Genomic DNA, 22,289 nt, shown 5'->3' with positions numbered 1-22,289 from the left:
ATGAAATGGGTCTGTCTGCTATGTTCTATGAGCCTGTCAGAACAAAAAGCAGATTCAGTATTACTGGACTAATCTGAAAATATATGTTATGTCTCTTTCAGTTCCATGTGCACTTAAACACACCCCTGAACAGCTCAACTTCTTAGATAGGTTGGTTTAGTGGTCATCAAATAGAACTTACTGATTGGCTTTGTGAGACTTAGGAAAACTATTTTCATGAATTTTACTAAGTGAATTTTTTTTCAAGATTCACTTACTGCATCTCATTTTAGGCTGTCCAGAATTTGAAAACTAAAAGAAATTGATGTCTTTAGATGTCTTTAGTTCCTTCTGTAGTCTTTTTAGTATTATTCACTGCTCTGTGGCAATCATTACCTATCTATTGTACCTCTAAAGTCATATACCTTGACAGGTAACTTATCAGACAAGATGCCTGTGAATCAGGTGTCACTTCCTACACCTGTTTTGTCAAAAACAAAACAAAATAAAAAAACCCAACCCAAACCAAATCCACCCTATGCTGGTGCTTGTAGGTAAAGCAGTTTTATCTTGCAGAGAATTGGGAAGCAGAGTCCTAAGCTCTTACACGTTTTTTAACTGAAATGAAGCTAAAAAATTCTAGAGACTGAATCTGTGGCTTAAATGTCTTGCATTTTATGAGTTTAAATACAGTGAGCTGGACTATGTGTAGCCCTCAGGAAAAAGGCATTTGATGTTTGACTTGGGTGTGTCTGGAGATACCTGGTACAGTGATGTTGGACTGGTGGGACAGCCCAGCCAAGGTGCAGCATTTGCACTCTGCTGCAGAAATTGGTATTAATGGTTTACAGCTCTATTCCCTGGCCAGCAAACTTTAGTAGACATAGCCATGTTCTGAGAAAGTCATGTTCTTCAAAGGGATAGCAGCATATTTCAATGAATGTACCTAAGCTATGTGCTCATATTATCAGCTAGTGGATTTATCTTCTGTCTTTACTTGTTTAACTAAGAAACATTCTTTCCTGCTTTCATAGTTTGAATTCATGTAGTAACTTTGCTTGTGCTTTTATTCTAGTACATCTTCACCTGTTTTCTGATTTTTGATATCTTGTTTTTGTTAGAACATGGCATTGCATATAAATAGTCAACTTTATGTAAATACAAATGGGAAGGTTATTTTCACTAAACAGGAAACCAGATAGTTGACTCTGTACTGAACTTCCTAAAGAAGCTTTACTGAAAGGGAAAAAAATGTCAACCTTGGGTAAAGGCTGTTCTGCCTTTAAAATCTGTACACTGTCCTCTTCAGGACAGAGAGGTACTTTATTAGAGTGTAAATTAGCCAACAGGCAGCTTCGTGTAATCCTACTTGGATGGTTTCTGTTATCTGAGCTGCCTTGTGTTTGCAGCTATGTATATCAAGAGTAATCAGTGGCAAATGCTTTGGAATGAAGGCTGCACACTCATTGTAGTGTTCTAGAATACCAAGTTGAGCAAGTCTGACTTCTGAAGGTCAGGAGAGACATCTGAATAACCACAAGTATTATCCTAGAGGTGTTAATGGAAAACAAGCTTCAGTTGCAAGCATTCCAGCTGGGATGGCTGAGTGGTGAAATACTGTGGAGGCTGGGATTACGTAAATACTTACTAGGGGATGATCATGTGTGCATCTAGGTGGATCAGAGAGTGATAAACCTGGAGACCCTATCATTCAAAGATAAGTTTTCTTTAGTGTAAGTAGCAGGACTGTGGGAATTATCATTTAAGTGGTAAAGTAGGTTGTGTGGGTTTAGTAGTAAGTTAAAACAATGAAAAAAATTTGGAAGTGGGATGGTTCTGTAGAATGGTTGGTAGTATAAATCCAGCATTAAGTTGTTAAGCTGCCTTCTGTTTACTATAGTTCAGAGCTGGAATGAGTTTGACAGTCTTGTGGGAGCTGAGTAGATTGTGGGATGCCTCGTGGAAGCAGTTAGAAAATTATCCCCGTCCATTTATAGATCCCCCCTTTCCATTTTTTCAAAAAGAGAGTTTTTGAGCTTGTAGGTGGGAAAAGTAAGGATAAAAGACTTGCACCTCAAGCAGAACAGTGTTTTCTAGATGCTGACTTGTGAGGAGGCTGATGGAGCCACGGCTGCGAGATTTTTCTGGTTCCTACTGGGAAGAAGAGACTGTGAACCTAAAAATGGACTCTCCTTGTACAGAAGTCATATTACATACTGCTGCCAACTCGTCCCCTTCGGTTTCCTTTCCCCAGCCACTTCTTTCAGCTGTGCAGTAACTCCTCCATCTCCTTTTTTCCCTTTCTCTTTTCTCCACAGTCTCCCCTGGTCACTTAATGATTCTGTGAGCCTGTCACCAGTTGCAGCATTTTGAGTGAGGAAAGGCAGAAAAGGGAAAGTACCAAGTGCCCTTTCTGTATGCCAGATAAGAGCTTTGTCTGCCAGTTTTGTGAAAGTCTGCAGGCTTGGTGCCAGTGACCCAATGTATTGGACACTGTGTTGTGGTGAAATCACTGATCTTAGAAAGTAACTCATGTTAAAAAGAAATGGAATAATAGATTAGGCATTAACTCTAGCATCTAAGCCTTTATATACTCTTTATCAAAAGTTGTCAGAATATAAACATGGCTTGCCTTTTTTTTTTTTTCCAAGTACTTACCCTGATTAGAGCATAGGATCAACGTAACTTGAGCCCCTGGGAAAGTACTGGGTCTTAGCTAATGTGGTGCTCTCAACTATAATTTTTCTTTAATTATGTCTGAATTGCTGTGTTACTTGCAAATTGGACATAGTCTCCCTGAGGTAAGCTAGAGAAATAGAAATCTACCTCTTTATAGCCTTTTGGGTACTGCCATTGATATGTAAGATGTAGTTTATTATCAAAGCAGATTATGTAATTTTAGATGTGTGTACAGATATAAAAGTTTTACCAAAATTCTGTCTACAAGCAGATGGGCAACCACACAGTAACTAAGTAGTGTTCTCTTTACCACATCAATTTTCAGATCTGTGGAAGACAGAAGCAGTAACAAATGAGCAAGGTCAAAACTTGGTCTTCATTGATTTAATTCTATTCTAGGGATCACTGCTGCTGGGAAGTGTCTTTGTGAGGTAGAAAGTGTGTAAATAAAAGATGCATTTTTCTGAAATTAGTTAATCTTCTGCCTGGTGTGTAGCTAGGCTAAGGAATAGCTTAGTTTGTACTGAGAACTTGGTGCTTGCTGTAGAAATTGTAATTGCCAAAGGCTTATGTGAAGCTTCTTGTTTCTTCCATTGTGGCTAGCTCAGAAACCATATTCAGTAATGATAGAGACAGATTTGTTTAACTTCCCCGGAGTCTCCTGTCCTCAGAAGAGTCCTGAAGTTACTGGATTTAAGCCTGGGTAGAATTTATGTTTGAAGTTTGGTGATGTGTTAAAGCTGTTAATTATTAGAAGTAGACATGAATAGATGCTTGTTTACTCCTCCACCCTCCCCAGCCCCTTTCTTCCCCACAGTCCCAAGTTGTCTCTTCCTTCCTTTGGTGGGGGGGGAAATAAAGAAATATTTGTCTATTTTTTGTTATTAAGAAGGTGAACAGTCCAGAATGACAATCCTCATTCTTATTGTTCTCATCAAGCATGTTTGAATTACTAAGAAAAGACCTGTTTAAAAATAGCTGACAGGTGATCAGGTTATCTAATAGTTTAACCAAGTTAAAAAATCAAATAGAAAATTGTTAGTTTGTAGCACAGCTGAGACTTTTTTGTATTTAAAAGAGTTCTCTAATCCTGCAAATACAGCTAATTTTATTTAAAGAAATAAAAGACAGCATGGGTTAGAATCTGTAGTGTTTATTATGTAGCAATGTGGAAATAAGGAGAGGAGCTCAAATCTATGTAACACCCTGAGCAGTGTGTTACATCCAAAGCAAGTATAACTTTTTTCAGTACTTAAATGAAGTTTGTCCTGTTCTCATCGGTGTTGGTCTTAATTTCTTTCTACCTCCTCATTTTTAACTTCTGCCCAGGAGAGCCACATGAAGTGGCTTCAAGTCTCCACACTGCCCATCACCCCACCCTCAAAAAAATTGTTGGGTAATCTTGGAGCATTCAGTCCTACCCTGTGTCTCTGGGTTGTTTGTTGGTGTTACTTTCTCTTCCTCACGGACCTCTGGGTTACCAAAGGGCTGTTGTGGCAGAGGTAGTAAAAACACAAACTTGAAGAACAATGATTTTTATTTCTGTCTCTCAGTGATGCCAGTATCCGGGTGCACAGTGAACTGTTCCTTCCTTTGTCACAGGAGAGTCTTCCTCATAAAATACATTTATACTGGAACTGTGGTAGGAGCACTGCTGGGCTTGGCACAAAGCCTCAGTCCCAGGGAACTGCTGAAGTTCAACCTTCCCTGTCTACAGCCACATCTCCGAGTTTCATACCCTGGTGGTAGAAACCTGTGACACATTGCCAGAGGAGAGTTCGTGCTTTGAAGCTTTATTAACACTGTGGCAGTAATAACAAACACAGTTTGATTGTGAAATGCTGTTTGCATGACTGAATAGTCAACATGAGTCACTGCAGCCCTTCCCAGGCTCTTTTTTTTCATCTTGAAGTTTGCATCTTAATGTACATCTTAATGTTTCAAGATGCTTATAACTCTGATGTCATATTTAATGTGGAGGTGGAGACTGAAGATACACTTTGTGTATGCTCATTAGTAAAAAGTAACTAGATTTAATCAACCTTACACTGTGGCTCTCAATTGCCTGGGTTATTTTGTTGGTAGCGTACTTGGATACCAACTTTCACTGTGAAGGTGAGCTCTGCTGGTCATGGTTTTTAGATGAAGACTCTAACCCAGATGTACTCTGATGACTTATCAGAGTTACCTTTTGTGTAACAAATTGGTGACATAACTGTAATATTCCTTCAATTTCATCATTGTGCGGAGAAAGAAAAAGATAGGAAGAAAATCAAGACTAAAATCAGAATGGCTGAAATTTCCACAACTTCATGATCTGTATTTGCACAAATGTTTATGCAAAATTTAAGAGAATACCAAAGGAAATTCTGAAGCAAGCTAACGGTTGTCACAGTATGAATTCATATAATATCAGGTATTTAAAAACACTTCAGTTATGCTTGAATGAAACTCCTGTTGTCATACAAGCAAGCTGTTTGATACAAAGATTGGCAGAGGATTTGCATTAAAGTACGTAGTGTTGCAAATGAACCCAATCATTTCATGAATAGAGCTGTTTGCATAGTTGTTCATATAACTCTGCCAGTTTGAGTATTTTTATTAGCTGTTGTTGCCCATCTTATTTTTTGACTTTCAATTGAAACACTGATTAACTCACCTGCATTTCAATTACATTGTTTAAATCTTAAGTGTTATCAATGGAAATAAAGTAAGTAAAAGCTGGTTTTATCTGTTCTGCTTCAAAGTGCTGTGAAGTAAAATAGTTGCATTTTTCCTAAACTATTCAAGTGTCTTCTGAAGGACTGGGAACAAGTGTATAGTCCAAGTCAGCATTTTAGAATTATGTGTTTAAGTCTAATGTGTTTTCTGGCTTAAGTCTTGTAAATTTAGCTACTTATATGAAAAACACCTGAAGAATCTTGCCTTAAAAATCCTTCTAGGCTCTGGTCTAATTCCTGTACAGTAAAAACATTTTCTACAGATAAATTTTAAAAGGTCTGCAAATTGTTTGCACAAAATGTCATTTTGAAGTATTTTATTTAGTGCTCTTGTAGCTGAAGCTCAAAGCCAATTTACTATCTTGTTTTATTCATTTTAGACAATTCAACCTTCGAATGAAGAGAGATACATCTCTTTTTAGTGATGACTTTAAAGTAGAAATATCGAACCAAGTAATTGATTATGATACCTCCCATATTTACACTGGACACATTTATGGTAAGTATAACACTTTAAAATGGAAGAAAGTGCAGCAATTTTAAACAGTAACTTTCTAGTAGCACCTGGAGAAAATTAGTGTCTGTTTAATTAGATTATTGTTAAACTTTAATAATGCATCTAACACATTTAAACTCGCATCTGCTTTAATATATGGGTCACACTTAAATGAGTATTTTATCTAATAATTTTCATAGCTATAAACTTGAATTTCAAATCTGTTTATAAACATACTCTTCATGGAAGTCTGATGCATTAAAAAAATAAAAGTTGTATGCATTGTAGAAAAAGGAAATCAGGTGCCATTCTTAGTTTAAAGGAATAAAAGGAATATAGAGTTACCATCACTAAGGATAATATATCTGATTTTAGTAAATACAAAAGATAAAATTGATTAAAAATGAAGAGGACATACAGAATTAAAAGCAGATGGAAAGAAGACAGGGATTAAGATTTACTCTGCCCTTCTTTATACTGTTTGGTTTTCCTGAAGGTCTTTCTAAGCCATTTTCTGCAGTGTTGAAGTGAGCATTTTCAACTTTGAAAAGTAATAAACACAGGGCTTCATATGCATCTAGGCAGACCAATTTACCACTCATTTGGAGTAGGTCAGAAGGCTTTTTCATAGTGTGATTCTGAGCTTTGCCCAATGGAGGAGTATATAAACATGCTTTTAGCAGAGTAATCTTTCATCTATGTTGTAAGAGTCAGTGATTAAACTTTGACAGTTGTACTTTTCCTGATTGTTACTGTTACAAATACAAATTCAGTCTATGCTAGGTTTGAACCCACCTACAGTTTTAAGAGCATTATGCTTAAAGAAAAAAATGAATGTCTTGAATGTGTCTTTCTTTGAAAGCTTTTAAAGTTCTGTATATGCTCTGATTTTATTATTTATTATTTCTAATTGTATGATCGGATGTTTAAGGATAGGATTTGACTACAGAATTAGACATTGCTGTGTGTGTACCAGCTTTAAAATAGAGAGCTGAATTCTTCCTTGTATGCTTTTTAAACATTTCATTTAAGCATCTGATTGGGAAGCTGCTGAACTTAGTGCCTGTGATTTTGCTGTAACTGTTTGTCTCACTGATGGATAATCTTAGTCTTAAAAAGGATTTTTGAAGGGTATAAAAGAACTGATACACTTTGTCCCTTAACAGGTGAGCAGGGAAGTTTTACTCATGGGTCTGTTATCGATGGAAAATTTGAAGGATTCATCCAAACTCACAGTGGGACCTTTTATATTGAGCCAGCAGAGAGATACATAAAGGACAGAAACCTCCCATTCCACTCTGTCATTTATCATGAAGATGATATCAGTGAGTACTTCCATTTTGTGCTACAGATGAAATAGTTTTTTATTAAATGTCAAAACCTGTATGCCATTTGTAAGCATCAAATGAGACTTTGGCTTATGTATGACACTGTGAATTGTGCTGTCCTCAAGTGATTCATATAAGTTATGGTGTGAGAGAGATTTATGGCAAACCAAAGTCAATCTTTATTCTGCCATTTTAAGAAATCCTTAGCAGTTAGGCTTACATGTGCAAGCAGTACATTTCTTACCCAGTGGATACATGTTTCTTTGAAAAATACATTCTTAAAATTATCTTTACTGATTGCTCTTCCATGTAATCTGGAAAATAAAAGATAATAAAAGGTCAAGTCACTAAATCATTGCCTGTAACCCCTGAGGATGACATTTGTGTAAAATAAAAGCTTCCCCTCCATGTGTCTCTGATGTGCCTTCAGAGGGCTCTTAAGAAGAGGTGGTGGCACCCAGAATATCCCATTTTACACAATAGTGATGGAATTGTACAGAGAAAGTACTTAAATTTGACAGGTATAGCCCCAGAAATCTAGCTTCAGTTACAAATGCTCAGAAGGATGAAAAAGTACCATGAAACACTTCTACATCCTCAGAACTGATGCACCAGAGTTCTCTGCACTTTACATGCCTATTTATGTATCATCAGTCTTCAGATGTAATACAAATCAGTTTTGTTTGATGCTAAAGTTACACTGAACCTCCAAAGTACTGCAGTAAAGTTGTGATTCCATGTTTGAATCCTTCAAGGATCAAGGAGGTATCAAAGGTAGATGTTAGCAGCGTCAGTTTAAGACTAACTTTTGGTAATTGAAGCTAACAAAATGTCTTTCCAGCTAACCTCAGGATGTCAGTCTTGCTTAAAAATAAATTTAAACCATAACTTCATTTAAAAACATGTCCCATCAGGCCACTGTGCCTGAGGAGGCTTGGATTAGACCACTAGGAATTACTTGAACCACTCTGATAATGATGTATGTATAAATCATTTTCAAAGTATGTCATAATGAGACTGCATTGTGAAAAGAATTGTCAAAGAATAGGAAGTTAGATGAGGAAAATCTGACTGTGATTCAGCTTTGTATATTATAATTTTCTCTGTGCTGTAAGCCAGTGAAAAAAACAGGGTTATTGCATATTACTCTCCTTGATTACTTCTCTTGTGTGAATGCAGTGAAGAGAAGTGATCTTTCTCCACTAAAAACTCAGCAAATTTGGGTGGGTTTTTTGTATTTTACTTTCAGTGGCAGTATGTGTGCTGTCTCTGAGTATATTAAAATTGCTGTGAGCTAGCAAATATGTTTGTCCTTCCTGTTAACTCATTCTGTAAATATGATTACTAACGCAAAAGCAAATAGAATTTCCATAATTTTAAAGAGCTTGTGAACGAAAGCATTTACTGAATTTGTGAACAGTATTTGTTTTCTGACTAAGTATATATTTTCCTGGTGCTTACAAAACCCATATTTGAGAATAATTTTATGAGATAGCATTCCATCTTTTTGATTGTTAAAGAGAAGCTGCAGCGTGAGCTTCATTTTCATCTCTGCAGAGCGTTGCTGGTCAGTTCAGCAGGGGGGAAGTCAGTTCAGAAGGGAGAAGGCAGTTCTGCCTGTTAGCTGCAGTTGGAGTGTTACTGACTTTGCTGCTCTAGCAGGAGAGTAGTGGGGAAAAAGTAATAAAAAAGTTACAGAAGTCTGGTGTGGAACTGTAAGATACATCTTTCATAACATTTCTGTGAATAATTCACACATGCCTCTAAGTTTTGGGTTGCATCTTACAGGTCTCACTGAACAGTTCAGTTCACTGCTTGCTAATGGGATTGTTGGACTTCCACTCATGTAGGACTTTGTGTAAATAAGTCACAGTCAGCTTCATAAAGGGTTTTATTAACAAACCCTCTTGTTGAAAAGAGGGGGTGGAGGAAAGTAAGAGACATAAGGCAGTGATGGGCCCAGTTTTCAAAGGTTGAGACAAGCAAGAAGATTCTCATGTCCCAGTTCCTTATGCTGTAAATAGTGAGTGACTAAAAATACTCTTCACTGTTATTGAATACTGACAGAAATAGAACTGTGCCTTAAAGAAGCAGATAAATTGATTTTATGAAAGTTACTATTGCTGTTTTGTAGGAGTGATCTCTGTTGTGGAAGTGTAAATGGATCTCTTTGGAAACTGGAAAAAGTAATGTTGAAATTGATCTTACTAATGTCTTAATGAATGGGAGCAGGGTATGTTGGGTTGGTTTTAATTATTCAGGTATTGGTATGTTGGCTTACATCTTTTTTCCTCTTGAATCTAGTGCATCAAAACCATCAGTTAGGAACAAAATCAGATTATCAGAGGAGATGGTCTAAATCTATTCCAGTGAGCCACATTAAGGCAGCAGTGCAGTATGGCTTCCAAATCGCCAAGTGAGTGAACACTGCTGCTTGCTCAGCAGGGTTGAAAATAGCTCATCCTGGAGCAAGGTCTAAGCAGCACTATTTAAAAACACATCCCTCCTGTTGCTTGCTGCCAGGGCAGTCTGATGTGCTGTGTTCTGATTGTGTGGTGTTGCTGCAGTCATTGGGACCATAGATTTCTCTAGGATTTCTGTTGTCTGAGCTATCTGGAGTATACAACTGCTTCTGTCTCATTCTGCAGGCTGCTTTTGAAGCTAAATTATTTTTGTCTTTCATGAGACCTATTCTTGCAGCTTCAAGAAATCTCCACCAACTCAGAAAAGCTAAGCTTTGTAGTAGATTCATTGCTAGTTTGTTGTTACTGCTCTAATCTAAAGCTAGCTCTCATGAAATAGAGCCAAACCACTACTATCTTATGTAGGACAAAAGCAACAAAAATGGTGACATTTCTACCTCGGGAAAGACTGAGGTAAAAAGTCGTCTTTGCTTTAATTTGGGTATTTTTTTGGTCACCCATGTTTCAGCCTTTTGAAACAATATGCTTTTTAGTGCTTTTCAGAAACCACAATGCAACATATGATTAGCATCTCAATGAGTTCTTTTTCAGTAGTTAAACAAAAGTTGTTTTGTAAATGGGGATTATATTGTCAACTTTATAAGGCAGCTTTTGTCTGTTACAGTGGATCTGGTGACCAGTGGAAGGCAGCCTTCTATTCATGACTTGAAACACAAGTTGAATGATTTTAGTTTTTAAACCAGTCTTGATCAAACTGTTTTATAGTTTAGTGTTAGAAAGATGCAAATTGACTTACATTAAGATATTTAGGAAACATTTTTTTAAGGTTGAGGATATATTTACTTTATTTAAATCAAATTTGCTTCAAGTTCCCTGAGTTCATACTGTAAAATAGAAAATCAATATTTCTTCAGATCAACAGTATACAGGAAAATCCTGTTCAGACCTTCTGGAAAATTAACATGGTCACTTAATTGTCTTTCTGATCTTGGAAGGGCCATACAGCTAGGAACAGAAAGTGAAGTGGTTTGTAATTTTGCAAAGCCCTGTCTGCTGACCAGACTGACCATTGCAAACTGTGTTATTAATTAGAACCCAGGTTCTTTTTCATCACATTGTGATGACAGTTGTCATGGGAGCACAGCATCACAGAGTGCTGCAAATGAAATCTGCAATAAGGATTTTTTTATCTGTTTACATTTACAGTTTTATTCTGACATTATTGCTTTTGCTAGTATTGGGCAAATCTCTGTGGCTGTTAAAGAATTGAGTTTTCATCATTTGTAATGGAAGTTTGATGTCATCCTTGCCCAAGATGCCTAAATCCAGTAATTATTAAGTTAACCTAAATGCTTAACAGATCATACTATTTACTGATAATCAGAAGAAGAAAAATCAAATGTTGAAGAATATCTTTGTGGAAGGTAGTAGTACATCTTCTTAAAAGGAAAAAAAAAGTTATTTTGAAAAAATCATCTGCCATCTAATTAATCTAGTTAGAATAACACATTGTAATCAGAAGGTATGAAATTACAAGATTTTGTGGATGTTTTTTAGGTTTATTGTTATTTTATTCTACTCTTTATTATTTTTAACATTCTGGCAGGATGTACAAAACCTGAAAGTGGACAGTACTGGAAAATAAAAAGTTGGGGTTTTTTCTGCCTAATGATTTTTTCCAGTTAGAAGATTGAACCTGTTACTGACCTATTGTACTGTAGCTCTGTTGGAAAATACTCTTCTGTTTTCTCCTCAACTCTGCATTCACTGTAAGCAATCATTTCATGGTGAAAGCAGGTTTTTTCCTTTTCACTTCTGAGAGTTGTGGTAGGGATAGGCTGAGAAGCTCTTGATCCCCCAGGGCTGGCAGAAGGCTGCACAGAAAGCTGGCACCTCTCAGAGCACTGAAAAGCTTCACAGGAGCATGGATGAGACTTCAGGCTCGTGGGTCAAAACTGGCCAAGTCATCTGGCACTGGGTAGTTCTTGCTTAGCTTCAGATATTTAAAAATGGAGCTGCTGCAGGGGATGGTGGAAGTAGGATGGAAATCAAATGATGATGAGGGAATGGTGCCTTCACAGTTTGGGAGCAGTTCAGCATTTAGCAAATCAAAACTTCATATGCAACTTTCCTTGGAAGTTAGAAATGGTTCCAGAGTGATCTATCCCGTTTTACCTGTCTCCTGTGATTAGCAGGGTGGTTTCAAATCTGTCTCTGGGAGATTTCTTTTCCAGCACATGCCAAACCTTGGCAATTGCTGTTACAGGCTGTTTTGTGTTCATTTTTTTGTAATTTTAACTGTCATGGCTTTAAGGTGTTTCTTACTAGATTATTACTTTTGAAGTGAGAAATATTTGAATTGCAGGCAATCAGTATAAAAAAATGTGTTAAGAGATTTCCCAACATCTTTGGGAAACAAGATGGAGAGAAAAGACAGATTATTCTGTGTAATACACTGAGAGCTTTTATTTCCAGTGCTGTTCTGTCAGTTGTCCTAATGCTGCAGAGTGGGGCTCCTGCAGGAGTTGCTGTCAGGGCAGTGTTTTTCTGCAGGGCAGTGTGTGGGGGAAAGGCAGGATGGGCATTCATTGCTCCTGGCCCTGGGTAACTGCTCTTGTTGCAGAGGAACAGTCAGTGGTGTGAAGTCAGGTCGTAAGTAATGAAAATTTGCATCAGACTAAATACAGTAGAGTTTTTTATACTGTAGTGGGAGGAAAAAAGGGTGGTGGAGATGGAGAAGGGAAGGATCATATCTACAGTCCTTTGCTTGTAACTCCCTCCAGTCTATTGGAGTGATATTAAACAAGATCCCAAAAAGTAGGAGGTGACTCCAACTGAGTGGTGATTTTTGTTTAATACTGGTTGTAGCAAAGTCAGTGTTCCACTACCATGCTGGAGCAAATTGGGTGAGGTGACTGGCAGTAAGAGCATATTTTTCTCTTTTTCTTTCCGTTCTTCTGGCACTGTGCTGGGAGGAATGTGATGAGACAGCAGTTTAAAAATGGTGTTTGTATGGTGGTAGAAATTGAAATGAGGGAAAGCGATATGTAGAAAATCATGAAATAAACTCACAAGGTAAGCTGTATATTGAAATGGTTTAGCAGTATCATGCAGTATGACTGTAAGGAACAGGCATAAGAGTCAAAGATAATTAAAGGCAGCTGTCAGATGAAACTGTAGCAGAGCCCAAACTCCAAGGGAGCACATCTGTGCTCCAGCTCCTGCCAAGCCTTGATTCCACAGCTCAGACTAGAGCTAGTCCAGGGCAAAATCACCTGAAATGTGGGTATCAGGTCCTTGGTGCCTAGGCTTTACAATTTTACTCTTACATGTCTGTTCTATTTACTCTGTGAATTTGGATCTCCACTCTTTAAAAAATAAACACCTCCCCAAACAAAAATTGGAAGACAATGAACCAACCAAGAACTCCCAGCACAACAAACCTTGGTAAAGTTTGCACATTCCTGACAAAAGTGGTTGAGATGGTGCTAGAACTGGTTTGCTCCACAGAAACTGACTTGTCAGCTATTCAGATCTGTGGCTGCCATAATCTGTATTCCCTTATTTCTTACTTGGGCACCAATTTATGATGGGGTTAAATCCACAAAGAAATCAAAGGGAGAAGTATTGAGTATTTCTCATCTCCAGAGGAAGCTTCTGCAAATACAAATCTGCAGTAGGTACTGACAGTAAAAGCTAAGCACGTGTGTCTGAAGCAAATTCCCTTGTGCAATGAGGTCTGCACAGGCAACTGTTGAAGAGCTGCCCTTGTTAAACAGGAGATTGTGGGATATTCTCACTGGTTTGGATCTCCGGCAGGTTTAACTAACAGGTAGTGGTTAACTGAACCGTGGTTCTATCCATTAGCATTTCCCTTCTTATGTATTGATAGTTAAATAGCATAATGGGAAAACTTCCAAAAAATCAGTGGAAGATGAATAAAATAATAAAATGCTCTAAGAATGTTAGCAAGGTTTCTTAGGTTATTTACCAAGTAGCATAAAACCTCCTTGCTCTTACCCAAGCAGTGTATCTAATAATTGATATCTAATAAGTTTCCATTGTGATGTCATTTTTTGAAGGCTGGTTTAGATGTAGCAAATGGGTGTAGATATGTAAATAAAAGCTCTTGTTCTTATGTTAGGCACTACTCGTCATATTTTCTTGTGCTGCCTGAGAAAATAATGTTAAGAAGCAAATGTCAGTTTTGTTCTGTTTGTAAAACTGAGAATATTTTAGTAAAAATGTTTCATGAAAAAAAGCTGCATAAATCTTGAATCTTCTAATGCTTCCCTCAAACCACATTGGACACCAACTGAATAAGTTGCGCTGATGCAGCCATATTTTGGACTTGTACTTGGAATTTGAAAACTCAACCTGGCCTTCCTCTTTTTAGAATATCCACATAAATATGGACCACAAGGAGGTTGTGCAGATCATTCAGTATTTGAAAGAATGCAGAAGTACCAGATGACTGGTATAGAAGAACCAACAACAGAGGTACAACAAAGGCTAATGGATTATGATTAGTACTTAGTGTGGTAACTTCCTATTTCTTGTAAGTTGTCTCTTTTACTTTTGGTGATCTGTCATTCCTCCAAATTGTGAGATACTTAAATTATTGCTGGAGGTTTCTTTTTAACATAATTCTTCTAAATTCCTTTTCTCATTGCTTCTGTAGCCCAGCTGTGCTACTTATAGTCTTATTGAATCCTCCATGATCCCCAATTTTTCAACAGTCAGAATTTTAGATGGATGTGGAAATCAAGCTTGAAACAGGGAATATACTTTATTGCAATTGAGAGGGAAGAGTTTCAAGATCCCTTGATCTCCAAATAATACATTGGTTCTAAAGAGTAATAACTTCTAGATTTTCTAGTTATTTTAATATAACACACTTAGGATATCTGAGTGCTTTCTGTGGAAAGTTAAGTGGTGTTGGTGGGAGGGTCTTCCTAACAATCCTGTAAGCTTGTGGGGGTTCCAGCACGTTGCAGATTGGCTGCTGTGAGAGGTGAGTGTCCTGTGAAAGGAACCTCAGTGCCTGGCTGGAACCCCACAGTGGGTTTGCATTTGCACCACATGTCACCAAATACTTTTTTTCCAGCAGCAAATTACTGAGTTTTAAACTTAGCTATGTTCTGAGCTGTTCCAAGTCTTGGCATAATTTTGTGGTGTCAGCTAAATATATACCCAGAAAACTATGCAATATGGCTTGTTAATAGCATCAGCAACTTTATTTATGTTGTGACTCCAGAAATTTGGAACATTGATGTGCTTTTCAGCATTGATAACAATAACATGCTTCCCCAAAACTCTGTAAAGCTTCATGGAGAGAGAGGCCATCAACCAGTGAGTACTGAGAGAGGCCAATGAGCCACCAGATACCACTTTGACTAACCAGAGTTCCTTTAACTTCTTGTTCAGGGCCCCATTTTTCTATGCTGAAGTGCATAAACATTTCTGTTTGCTGAGGTAGCTGACTAAGGGAATTACAATTTGAAATAACTGCTGTTAGGGAAGGTGCAGTTAAGTCCCACCAGTGCTGATTTTTTTTCCTAACCTATCAACTGGTTGTTTATCTTAGAAAAGGATTATAAAAAAGAAAAATTCCAAAGATCACGTGGAGGAAAAAGTCTATGTAACGTTGACTGCCTTTTGTAAAATAAAATGAAGCACAGAGAGAGCTTTTGCTAAGATTACAAAGTATTTGAAAACTGAGCATAAAGTACTTAATTCAAGATTCATCAGACTTTGCAAGTTAAAGAAAAAGAATAAAAATCTGTCAGTATTAGTGGAGTATGTTTAGAATCATTGTTAGGCAATCTAGTGTGGAACTACAAAATTAATGTATTCCTTTCCTGTACGTTTGTAGAAGCCTGTTGAAGAGCCTAAGCAGGATGATCCACAGCTTTTGAGGAAAAAGCGTGCCACTCAGGCTGAAAAGAACACGTGTCAGCTGTATATCCAGACTGATCATTTGTTCTACAAGCACTATGGAACCAGAGAAGCTGTGATTGCACAGGTATTTCCAGTCCCTTTGTTTTAAATCACCTGCTTTTACTTCAGGTAGTCCTGATAAATTTCATGTAACTTATCTGTGTGCATTTCTGCTTATTTACTTTGTAATGTCTTGTTTCATTTGTTAAAATGGTCTTGACATAATTGAAACAGCATTTTTTATTTTGCTGAAAAGATGCTGTTTCTGTGACAAAAGTCTTGGGCGTTTGTGCCTCCTGTAATGGCAGCTGTGGTGTGTTTAACACCTCTGAGCAGGACTTGCACTCTGACTGTTCTCAGTTCTTACTCAGAAAAATAATATTACTGAAGAGTTCTGTGCTGTTTGACAGCCTGCCAAGCCTCTGTTTTAACACTTGTATAGGCTTCCCTTTGAAATTCTAGCTCAAAAACACTGTGAGCTAACGATGCTGAGATCTATTCCTGTAGTATCTGATCTAGTGGATGGTTAAAAAAGCAGTGGCAGCTAAAGGCAGATGCTTTTTATTTGTCACTATGCTGTTAACTGGGAAAAGGGTCCATATGATTCTGTGGTTTTGCTGATAATTAGCTAAAAGTATAGCTAGCATGTTAACATACTTCTGAAGTCTGAAGTTTCTCTGCCACTTGCAGATCTGAATTTTACTATTTATCACACTATACATAGGCCATTCAGGCAGCATTTTTCAAAGCTCAGAAGTCACCTTCAAAATCAGCTTTTTAGTGAATTAGCATTTCTACGTGCTAGAAAAGGTAAATGATTAGTGTTTTTCACAAATGTCTCCTACCAGAAATGAAAGAACAAATCTTAACAAGTAAATCTTTTTCTCCAAGAAAGAAATAAAGTACTTTGAATATGATTTCCACTACAGTGGTGTCTTACCAAAGCAGTGAGTAAAGGAGTATCACAAACAGCTATCTGAAAGTTGATAGAGTTATGTTAAAAAACTCAAATGGCAAAATCCTTTGGCATGGTGGTGATGCAGGTACTGGTAGTGATTTATTTCCATTAGGTGCCATCACTTAATTCAAAAGCTCTGTTAGGAGCTCCTACAGCACAATATCATTGTAGGAGTGCAGGCCTTTCTGTTTTAGATAAGCTACAATGCAGTGCATAGATCTCTGAACTGTAGACACTTTTGTTTTCGACAGATTTCCAGCCATGTTAAAGCCATTGACACCATTTACCAGTCCACAGACTTTTCAGGGATCCGTAACATCAGCTTCATGGTGAAACGAATCAGAGTAAGTGTGTTGGAAATGCTTTCAGCTTCACTGGTGCTGCTTTGAGGCTGTGTTCTTCACATGTCTTGTTCCTGTTCACTTGCACCCATTTATTGTTTTATAGCAGTTCTTTAGAACAAGTGTCTCTGCAGGAAATGATGCCCTAAACCATTTATTTACTTTGGTTTTAGTGATTATTGTCAAAAGCCCACTACTTCTGTTATTAAGCTGTGGTCAGTTTTTCTGTAGGAGTCAACTTTGTTTCAGCACTGTTGTTGTGTGGTGAAGAGACTATTGCTATTCTCCAATAACTTTAGCACTAAAACAGAAAATGGCTGTCCAGATTGGGACTTCCTTGTAAAAGTGATAATTTAGGATGATAAATACAAAATTTTGAGTACTGATGGAAAAGAAATAGAAGGAAATAAGACAATGGGGATTTACTACATAAATGCAATTCTTCATTTGTTGTAGGGCTTTGTTACCGGGGTGATATTTACAATGAAGGCTTTTAAATTCTAAACAACATCTTTAACTCCATAACATAGCAAGGCACTGACAGCAGTGAGCCTCTTAGCTGGCATGTGCAAGTGGAAATGAATCCTGTCTGACAGTTTGTTTCAATTTACTTTTAGATTAACACAACCGTAGATGAGAAGGACTCTTCCAATCCCTTTAGATTTCCTAACATTGGTGTGGAAAAGTTTCTGGAACTGAACTCAGAGCAGAATCATGATGATTATTGCTTGGCCTATGTGTTTACAGACCGTGATTTTGATGATGGAGTCCTTGGTCTGGCTTGGGTTGGAGCCCCTTCAGGTAATTCTGTACAAGCCTTCAGTGCTATGAAATCAGGTTCTGTAGGTAGGCACTAGAAGAAAGGCAGAATCCATCTTTTAAACTGACAGCAAAGCTCCTAGCTTTTCACAATTTTGGTTGGTTATGTTTAATTTTATTTTTAGTATATTGTGCCATTTCAATTCATCTTTCTGTATTTCTGATGAGCAGGATATGAATAATAAAGAAAAACATACTTTGTTGTAAAAAGGTGAAATTACTTGCATTGCTTTTTATTCATGGTAGGTGTGAATGACGAGTAAAGTGACAAATAAAACAAGTATTTCTGCTCTATATGAACAGAGCTTACTACTATGAGAACTACTCAGCAGAACCTTTAGGTTTTCTAGGTAATATTGAAAGATTTTTTTCTTAAATCAGTGAGATCTCGTTCTGGGAGATAACAGAATAATTACTGCATGACTCTTCTTGAACTGATTCTCATCAGTTTCAGTCTAGGTGTGTATTTTGGGTCTAAAGTATGTGCTTTGATGTAAAAGAAATCTCAATCAGTGAGGCTTTGCAAGAGACAGGATGCCTTAATGAGAACATTATTGAGAGCTTTAACAGAATTGAGTAATGGTGGAAGAAACATGAAACTGTTCATGAGGGGGAAGAGATCAATAGACCCGTGACTGCAGTTGATATATTGGTTATAGTTGATATATTGGTTATAGTTGATATATTGGTGCCCATCTGTGTGGACTAACCTTAGTGACTGTGGAGGAACCATAGGAAAAATAATGCCCAGATGGTGAATAGAAATGAGAAATTGGGTCTGTTATGGCTATTCTAGTGTATACACTGAGCCAGCACAGGGTGGATGGGAATGTGCACTCCATAAACACTGCTTTCAAAGCTGAATTTAACTGAGAAAAACTATGATCTTTGAGAGTCTCATCCTTAACACACATACTGACGTAGATGAAATGGGATATGTTACTGAATCAAAATTTTACTTAAGAAAGACTTTTTTTAGAGTGGTCTTCAGACACCATTTACATTAGCAGTAGAATAGCTGAATTTTAGAACATTAATAATGCTTCAGTAAAAACTCAAATTAGGGAAAAATTTGGTGAAATTAAAGTCAGAATTTTGGGAATTTTCCAAACAGCAAGCGTGATGCACTTGATGGTCAACCTTCTAAACATGAGTCTCATTAACCACCACATCAAAAGCATTTTCAGCTTCAGTTTGTACTTTTTCTGACAATGATGAGTAGGTAACGTTAGGCGTTTTATATAAAAGCTCTTGCTGTGAGAGAGGATCTCTGAATTTACCATGTATTTTTTTACTCTGTGAAATGCAAATAAGATGTAGATTGAGGCCACTTCTGTTGGACATTGCACCCTGCTATTCTTGTACTACAGGTGTGGTGGAATAAGGGCTCATCCATGCAGTGAATGCCCAGAATAGCTCTCAAAAGCAGTTTTAAAGCAGCTAACTGCTTGTGTGAAGGGATCCAATCAGTGTTGAGAGCATTTGTGTGAATAAATCTAATCTACTTTCAAGGTTGTGTTGATATTAATTATAGAGATCTCAGTCTGTAAACCTGCAGAGACAAACTGTGTGTTGCTCTGGATGTCAATAGACAAATAACACAACACTTTTTTCCCTAAATGTGTGACTGTTGCACTTTTGTGGGATTGCAGGGAGCTCTGGTGGAATATGTGAAAAAAGCAAATTGTATTCTGATGGTAAGAAGAAGTCTCTGAACACTGGAATCATCACTGTGCAGAACTATGGCTCTCATGTGCCCCCCAAGGTTTCTCACATTACTTTTGCTCATGAGGTTGGGCATAACTTTGGTTCCCCTGTAAGTATTACTGGTGATCTGTTAACTCACTCTCAGCCATTTCATTGGGTGGGATTTACAAATGGAGGTTTTGCTTCTTACAAACCAGGAAAGCAGAACCCTGACCCCATGAGCACATTCCTTATATACAAAGAAAGTGGATGGCAACTGAACCCTTTTATTGGTATTTGATAACACTGGTGCAACTGTGCGTTTTGTGAATTGTTTATTTATATTAGTTCAATCCCTTACAAAGGTACTTGATTATTGTTCCCTAAATACTTCCCTGTCTTTATGAAGAGTAGGGTCACACACATCTTGTTAAATATATTGTACTTTATCCTGGAGAGGAGGAAGGAGCACTGCAACATTGATTAAGATGACACTTTATTCAGCAAGTGGCTCACTTGCTGAATGTTAGATGTTTTATAGTGACAAGTTCATGTAAGAAAATAGAGGAGGGAATTAGGACACCAAGAAGAATGTTTTTGAACAGAACTGTTTCACAGACTTTTAGGGATGCAGCTTGTTTATGGCAAGCTTGAAAGCATGAGGCTTTTTGTTTTGCCAGTGTGTAATGCATTTCATTCCTCGTGCTGGATATTGTAGATGTAGTCACTGGCTGACAAATTCCTGCTCTGTTTTGAAGTTCTCTTTGTACCTCCCTCAAAGCAAACAAGAAGAATGGACTGTGCTTTCTGTTAGCTCCTCCCGCTTTTATTCCACAGAATGCTGATTACCCTGCTGTGATCATAAAGCCATTCCTTTTAGGAGATGGCAGCTTTTCCAAGCCACTGTTCATCCCAGGACGTGCACTTGGGGCTAAACTACCAAGAATGCAAATAAAATGAAACTTAAGAAAATTAGATACTTGCTACTGTTGTCTTTGGGGGAACAAAAACAACAGAACAAAGAGAACCCAAAATCAAACCTTGGAATTATATATAGTTCTTGTATTGGAAAGAACCTGAGAATGTAAGATGGTGGTTTGTTTTTATATTTTTATTCTGTATAAGGCTACCAAATCGAGGTTACTTTTGCAGCTGCCATGATTGAGTTAGTTGTAAAATATTTGTTTTGCAGCATGATTCTGGAATGGAGTGCACCCCTGGAGAGTCCAAGAACTTGGGACAGAAGGAAAATGGCAATTATATCATGTATGCAAGAGCTACGTCTGGGGACAAACTTAACAACAATAAGTTCTCTATCTGTAGCATTCGAAATATCAGCCAAGTTCTTGAGAAAAAGAGAAATAATTGTTTTGTTGGTATGTTTTTAATCTTCTTGAAAGCAGAATAGCTAAGATATTACTGTAATGCTTAATTAAAATTTTTAAATTTATTTTTATTTACCTTATTTTTTAAAATTTACTGGAAGATTCTGCAAGTAAAGAATTGAATTTGAGATCTCCAGTACTGTGTCAGGTTCTGGGCTGGCCAGCACAGAAACAGCAGGACATATTGGAGTGAGTCCAGCAAAGGGCCACAAGGATTATTAAGGGACTGGAGCATCTGACATAATTGGAGAGTCTCAGAGAGCCTGTTCAGTGAGGAGCAGAGAAGGCTGGGGGAGGCTCTTCTCTGTCTGTGTAAATGCCTGGTGGGAGGGAGGGAACAAACACGGTCACTCTGGTTTCAGTCATGCTCATTGTGAAAGGACTAGAGGTAAGGAGCACATGTTAAACTGCAGGGAATCCTGTTTAGACATGAAAAAGAATTTTGCATGAATTTTTCTTTCTGGAGTCCGATGTGTGAGTGTTCACCAGTTTTGTGAGCTCACGCTCACATGGGTTTGCACATGTACTCAGTAGGTTTGGATTTTGGAATAGTTCACCCCAGTACCATCAGCCTTGGCCTCAAGGTTCTCTGACTGTTAAAGGAGTGCAGGAAAGGATGCAGCTCCCTGGGAGACTGAGCAGAAAGCTTATTCTTACACTCTCACTCTTAACAGCCAAACCTTCTACTCAGAGGCTTAAAATTGTGTGAATTACAGGAATGACTGAGCTGGGTGTTGTGCAGTGCTGCGAGTTGGCTTGAGCCCTAGTCTAAAGTCCAACTTGAGCAGGCTCTTTCAGTCGTGATTAGCTGGATGCTTGTTAAGGTTTATAAGTATTTGCATTTTCTTTACTGCTTTATATATAAACATACTGGCATTTTTCAGAGTCTGGGCAGCCCATCTGTGGTAATGGACTGGTTGAACAAGGAGAAGAGTGTGATTGTGGATATAGTGACCAGTGTAAAGATGACTGCTGTTATGATGCAAACCAACCAGAAGATAAAAAATGCAAGTTAAGACCAGGCAAAAACTGCAGGTATTGTTCACATGTGTTACCCTACACTTCAATTTTGGGCATTTAATGGGAACTTTAATCTAATTTAACTTTAAAAAGTGGGGACTTCAGAATCTGTATCTGCTTACCTACATTTTTATGAAAGTACTGATTGTGTTTAAACTGCTTTATACAACGAGTGAGAAGTACAAAAGCATAATTATGCTATGGTAAAAATTATTTTCAAGTCACATTTTGATAAGCACAAATCAGAAATTTGTTGAGTGCTTGAGTAGATTGTTTGGAATGGTTCATGCATTTTCTTGGCATCCACAATCTGTGTTTCCTCCCAGCCCCAGCCAAGGCCCGTGTTGCACTGCCCAGTGCGATTTCAAATCAAGGACAGACAAGTGTCGGAATGACTCTGACTGTGCTAAGGAGGGGATGTGTAATGGTGTCAGTGCTCTCTGCCCAATATCTGAACCCAAAGAAAACTTCACCGTGTGCAACAGGAACACCCAAGTCTGCATAAAGGGGGTATG

General features: G+C 37.7%; 1 protein-coding gene across 1 annotated transcript in view; it reads left to right on the top strand.

Moving 5' to 3' along the window:
- The window catches only part of ADAM10 (ADAM metallopeptidase domain 10), a 41,315-nt gene that overhangs the window by 13,681 nt on the left and 5,345 nt on the right, over nucleotides 1-22,289 (top strand). Inside the window, exons 3-12 of the mRNA XM_063412462.1 lie at nucleotides 5,759-5,877; nucleotides 7,041-7,199; nucleotides 14,022-14,125; nucleotides 15,501-15,650; nucleotides 16,775-16,867; nucleotides 17,482-17,665; nucleotides 19,336-19,499; nucleotides 20,562-20,745; nucleotides 21,639-21,789; nucleotides 22,101-22,284. Coding sequence (XP_063268532.1) covers nucleotides 5,759-5,877; nucleotides 7,041-7,199; nucleotides 14,022-14,125; nucleotides 15,501-15,650; nucleotides 16,775-16,867; nucleotides 17,482-17,665; nucleotides 19,336-19,499; nucleotides 20,562-20,745; nucleotides 21,639-21,789; nucleotides 22,101-22,284 — 1,492 coding nt within the window. The remainder of the gene's footprint in view (nucleotides 1-5,758; nucleotides 5,878-7,040; nucleotides 7,200-14,021; nucleotides 14,126-15,500; nucleotides 15,651-16,774; nucleotides 16,868-17,481; nucleotides 17,666-19,335; nucleotides 19,500-20,561; nucleotides 20,746-21,638; nucleotides 21,790-22,100; nucleotides 22,285-22,289) is intronic.

The sequence above is a fragment of the Prinia subflava genome, chromosome 15 (genome assembly GCF_021018805.1).
Source record: "Prinia subflava isolate CZ2003 ecotype Zambia chromosome 15, Cam_Psub_1.2, whole genome shotgun sequence".
Lineage (NCBI taxonomy): Eukaryota > Metazoa > Chordata > Aves > Passeriformes > Cisticolidae > Prinia > Prinia subflava.
This window is presented reverse-complemented; position numbering and strand designations above follow the sequence as displayed.